Raw genomic sequence first — 6,000 nt, 5'->3', positions numbered from 1 at the left:
ACAGCTCCTCTCTGGTTCCACTTCTCCCACTTAACCAAATCCCTTCTCTGCTCCATGGACATGGCTTTTTTATTTATTTATTTATTTTTTTAATTGAATCTGCACAGTCTGTTCCCCTTAATTTTTCTCCAGTTTCCACCTATGAAGTGAAATGTTTTACCCCTGATGTAACCCAACATTCTCCAGTTCCATCCATTTCCCAGACAATGTGATAGTTTTACTCTTCTTCATGGCTGAGTAGAACTCCAGTTTGTCCATCCTCCATATTTTCTTGATCCATTCATGTGTTAGTAATCACCTGGGCTCATTCCATAACTCGGCCCTTGTGAATTATATTACTATAAATATTGATGCACTTGTATTACTCTATCGTGCTAATTAGATTTTTAAATATAAATACCATGTAGTGGGATAGCTGAATCATATGGTGGTTCCTTTTTTAAATTTTTAAGGAATGTCCATATTGCTTACCAACTTGGTTGTACTAATGTGCTGTCCCACCCACAAGGGCATGAATTCACCTGTTTTGATCACATCTTTGAGAGAATCTACTTCTATTTGTATTTTAATGAATGCCATTTTTCTAACAGTGAGGTGAGATCTCACTGTAATTTTGACTTGCATTTCTGTGATGGCACTTTTGATTGTTTGTGAGTGGTACTGTGGGTGCATCTAGCCATTGGGTTCAAGTTTTTGGTCAATGTACAAGTAATATAGAAACCACTTACTGCAACGTTCTTGAACTACCAAGGTGAACAGGTGGAGAAAAGTGGCTCCTGTCCTTCCCAGGTGACTGGTTGAGACTTGCTTTGAAGGCAGAGTCCCCGGTGCTGGTCCTCAAGTACCACATCCCTGTGCATGGAGTAGGCCTTGAATATGAGGGGAAGTGACACTCTGTGTCCCAGAAGTGGGCACCAACCTATTTCAGCTGTGGGACTTTGGAAAAGTGCAGGGAGGGACAAGAAATGGGAACCTCAGACACAGAGACTTGGCTGGTGATTCACTTTCTTATTATGAAAACTTCTTGTAGAATAATTAAGCTCCAATTAAAACTGAGGTGAGGTCTGAGCCTCACAAACTTAGTAATTGTGGAGGGAGAGGGAGAGCCATGCTTCAGGGACTGGTGTCCACAGGGGCTAGCTTCTCCCTGACAGGTGTCAGCTCTGAACACTGGAGCCTCTGTGGTGGTTAATTGCAGGGAAAAACTTCACAAACCCAGAAGGTACAAATGTGACCTTGACAGCTGCATCTTGTCTAAAAGACAGCCCAGAGCTTGTCTGCAGCACAGCCACCCAGGTGAGTGGACCCTAGGATCTGACTTGCTCACAGGCCCAGGGGACATCCCTCAGCAGTCAAGGTCTTACTCTGTGACTGAGCAAGGGGGTGGCTGACAGGGTCTGAGCCCTAGGACCTTCCCTCTTCTTCTGGTATTTAAAGGTATGACCTTGGCCAGGAAGATGAAGGGGTCTTTTACAGCAGGTGTCCCTCAGCTATGGTGGGGCCACTGTGACCCTGTGTGCAAGATCTGATTCAGCAGAGAGCTCTGTGGTGGGTCCTGAGGATAGACAGTTAGTAACTTTTTCTGCTTTTAGAAAATTTCAGTTTCTTCCAACTCCATGTTGTCCTGCTGTGACTCTGTCTGCATGCTTAGCTTATGTAATATTTTTGCTCCTATTTTTTGGAATATTATTTGATTTCCAAGATACAAATTTCCCCTTGCATTATATATCTATGTTCCTAAGTGCATTTGTGTTTAATGAGAAAGAATTCTGTCTGCAACTAACCTAAAACATGTCCTCACATGTAGCATTAGACCATACATGAGTGTCAAATTCATTCCTTATATGTCTGCTTGGCAAAGTGCCTATGGAAACAATTAACATTCAAAATCTTAGTGTCTCTTATCCAGTATTATTTCATTATTTTGCTTTATATTAAACTTTCACAAAATTTATTTAAGTTTAGTTTAATACCATGAAGCAAGGAACACTTCTCATATTTATCTTGGCAAATTTTCCCCAGGATGGATGCATGTACCTGCCACCTTTTGGGTTTTATTCCCAGCTGGGAGTCATACAAGTCTTTCAATGCAAGACCTTCTTTTAGAGCCGTTCACTCTATAACTGTAAATCCAATCTGGGATAATGCCACTTTCTCTTCTGAAATTCTTCTTTTCATTCGGACAGAGTGAAAGAGAAGTGAGTTGTGTAATTCAGAAATGCCTCCCAAATTTGATACAGAGCTCTGAAGTTTGGTTAGGTGGGAAGGTATGAAGTAAGAAATGATTTTGCATCTTGTCAAGGGGATAATCTTCGTGTTTCTAATAGGACTTGGAGTTGTGGGGAACATCTTGGTTCTTGTAAACTATATGAGTGTGTTTAGAAGCACTATGAAATCTATACACCTCATTCTCATCCATTTGGCTTTTACAAATATGATAACACTTTTTTCAAAAGTAATGCCAAGGACAATTACCAGTTTTGGGTTGAGACACCTCATAGGTGATACAGCCTGTAAGATCATAGTTTATCTTGGTAGGGTGGCCCGGGGCCTGTCCATCTGCACCACCAGTCTCCTCACAGTGGTCCAGGCCATCACCATCAGTCCCAGAGCCTCCAGGTGGAGGAGGCTGCAGCCCAGGTCTGCATGGCACCTGCTTCCCTTGTTGCTCTTCCTTTGGATACTCAATTCCTTGATAAGCATGAATTTAACATTTTACTCCAAAAATATCAGCAGCATGAACACATCACAATTTACTAGTGGTTACAACTATTGTTATTTACAACCACAAACCTTGATAATTAGATGGATTTTTGTTCTTCTCATGGTCCTTCGAGATGCTGTGTTCCAGGGTGTCATGGGCTGGGCCAGTGGCTACTTGGTCTTCCTCCTCCACAAGCACCACCAGCAGGTGCTCCACCTTCAGACCTCCAAGCTCCTCCACAGAACCCCCCCTGAGGTGAAGGCTGCAAAGAGTGTTCTCCTTCTGATGCTCTGCTTTCTCTTCTTCTATTGGACAGATTGCTTTATGACTTTATATGTAACGTTTACCTTAGAGACGCATTTCCTAGAAGTAATTGTTCTAGAACTTGTGGACCTTGGCTACGCTGTCCTCAGCCCATTTGTGCTGATTCACAGGGATGGACACCTTGCTGAGTGTTGTCGTGCTCAGTGAGAAGGAAAGACTTTGAGAAAATGTCTATTTCATTAATCTTTTCAGTAAATAAGTTTGAAATAATTCTTAGATTTCTGTTGCTGTATGTGAGGGAAAAATCAAGTTAGGGTAGATGATACGCATAGAGGCACATTTCCAAACCACAAAGCTGGTGACAGTCCTATGACAGATTTCATAGGAAGATGGTTACGGGTGCTTCTTCTACATATCTAAGGCCCTCAAGATATTTGCAGGTTTCATTTCCCTTGTAAACCTCAAACTCTATTGACACGTATTAAGATTAAGGTATATTTAGTTATGATTAATAGAATACATTTTGAGGTTCATAGTATTTAAAAATAGAATTGAATGATATTAGAATGGAATGATAATAGAATTTATTATGTACATTATGAAATGTGAAAAAATAGAGACTTATAGTTGTGTCATTGATAGAATGATACATGGATACATAATGAAAATAATTTAGTTTTCTTTTGTGTTTTCTGATTTCTGACTCACAATTTGAATGCATTTTTCCCCAATATATGAGGAGTTTGTATTGATCACAAATCATGGCTTGTTTCAAGAGGGTACTAGTTGCCTCTGTGATACCTGATATTGTCCTTCTGTCTTCAGTTATCCACAACACATACTGATGTGAAATGCAGTGAACTTAATCTTCCTGTTTCTGATATGAGTCAAAACACATATTCCTGTAGAATGCACAGATCTAGCCATCAAGTATTTGATTGAGCCTTTTGAAATATCATTGATGCTGTTGATGTGCCGATCGTCTTCCCTCTAGGACTTCAGAGTTGGCCTAGGGGCCTTCCTTCATACCTATGTGTCCTCTTTGTCTTTCTTATGACCATGTTTGTTTTGGGATGTTTTAAGTCTCTAGGAAGAAATGGTGAAGGCCTTTTCTTGTGGTTTGTTTATTCCACGATAACACAGATTTAAAATGATTTATTGTTATTATGTCATACTCCATAATTAGAGTTTATTTGCTTCATATAATGGTGGTGTCTTTGAAGACAAAGGTTTTACGAGTGCCTTAGATCCACAGTTCTCCCAAAATGGAGCCTAGAGAACAAGACAGAGTGAGCCCTCCCCAGACCCATCACTGGTGTGGACTCCAGGGCAGGGAGTACAAATCCCGGAAGTGCAGATAGGAATGAATGACGAGTAAATGTAGAAACATGAGGATGAGGTGACCAAGCACCAACAACAGACAATACCTAGGTGAAAAAGAAAATGGTTCCTGACTTTTGGACACAATGTATCAAGTTTTGTCTGGAATTTATATTCCTTATGTAAGTATGATTTTCTTTACTCTAAAATGTGGGAATTGAGTGGAGAAAATAAAAGTGCATCAGAAACCATAATTGGAAAATAATTGAAACTAATGAAGCACATGATTACATTGTTACACACCTGTCAAGTGGGAGATAAAAGAGAGAAATGGGAACACACTGGCCATTGGAACTCTCGGGCATGACTGGTAGCACATCACTTTTCTTTGATTGTACAAATACCTGTGTGTCTTTTAAAGCAGCAAAATATAAATAGTAATTTGAACTCTGCATGAGTTGTGCCTGAGAATGCTTACACAATGGTTGTAGATGAGATGACTGAGTATTTCCCTAAGTTTGTGAGATAAAACACCACATTCAGAAATTGAGAGAAATTATTACACGAATTGACACATCAATGACTTTACAAACCTGTAGTTGCTAAAAATTCAAACAAAGAAATATCTTGAAAGTAACCATAGGAATACATGAAGTAAAAGTCATCAATCATTCCTAACTGATAGTGGATATCATACAAGACACCTTGAGTCCCAGAAAACTCCATTGATCACAAGCCTAATAAGTCCCTTCTCTTATTGGTGGATTCAAGAACATTTTGGTTTCCATTATCGTCAGTTCATACCCAGTGTTAATTATCGCTGAAATATGTGATGGTTCCCTCCTTGCCGTGACCAGTCATTCTATTAGGTGAACGTCCGTCTCACTGGGGAAGAGTAGGAGGAAGGGGTCAGTGTGCTCTGGCAGTGCAGCAAGGTCCCTCATGGGCAGCTCCCTCCCGCTCCACACAGCAGCTCTGTGTCTGCAGACTGGCTCCAGGATGGGAGTTAATGGAGGAGCCATGAAGCCTGTTCTAGAGATTTGAGTCAGATTTACCCTCAGAACAGATGGGGTTTCTCTCCTTCTAAAATCCAGAAAGGATTAGGCAGAACTGTCATTTGTTTTATTTCTGCACACCTGTTTATCAATTGATCAATGCCAAATATCTCTCTGAGTCCCACAGTTCTGATTATTTTCCATTATGATAAACATGGCCACTGTTCCTTAGTGAATCAGTGACACCATATAGCACACGTGCCCTTGGAATCTGATGGTCCCCCTTGTGTTAAGGTATTATAGTTCAATGTCAGTACTTCCTAATTTGATGTTGAATTCATTGCTAAGAACCCACAAAGTTCAACTAGGATGCTGAGCTATCCTCATGTATTTCTTCAGCAAATGTTGTTGGTAAAAGTAGATACCCACCTGCAAAATATGATATCGGGTCCTAATCTGAAATCACACAAAACTCTACTGAAAGTTGAGCAAAGATTCAGACATATAATTGAAAATTTAGGACTCCTCAAATACAATATGGTGAAACACTCCTTGACTTTGGTGATGTCAGTGAGTTTTTGGATATGATTTCCAAATCAGAAAAAAAAATAGCAGCAATTACCAAGTGGGTCTATGTCAAACTAAAGACATTCTTCACACAAAGGAGACCCTCACCACATTGAAAAGCCAGCAATGGGATGAGAGCTGCATTTAAAA

General features: G+C 40.2%; 1 protein-coding gene across 1 annotated transcript; it reads left to right on the top strand.

Moving 5' to 3' along the window:
* The first annotated feature begins 1,916 nt into the window (after nucleotides 1-1,916).
* On the top strand, nucleotides 1,917-3,175 carry LOC144256616 (putative vomeronasal receptor-like protein 4). The gene is made up of 2 exons (XM_077801954.1): nucleotides 1,917-1,950; nucleotides 2,277-3,175. Exon 2 carries the CDS (start codon nucleotides 2,282-2,284, stop codon nucleotides 3,173-3,175), a length of 894 nt encoding a protein of 297 aa, XP_077658080.1. The 5' UTR covers nucleotides 1,917-1,950; nucleotides 2,277-2,281.
* The last annotated feature ends 2,825 nt before the right edge of the window (nucleotides 3,176-6,000 follow it).

The sequence above is a fragment of the Urocitellus parryii genome, chromosome 8, assembly GCF_045843805.1.
Source record: "Urocitellus parryii isolate mUroPar1 chromosome 8, mUroPar1.hap1, whole genome shotgun sequence".
Classification (NCBI taxonomy): Eukaryota; Metazoa; Chordata; class Mammalia; order Rodentia; family Sciuridae; genus Urocitellus; species Urocitellus parryii.
This window is presented reverse-complemented; position numbering and strand designations above follow the sequence as displayed.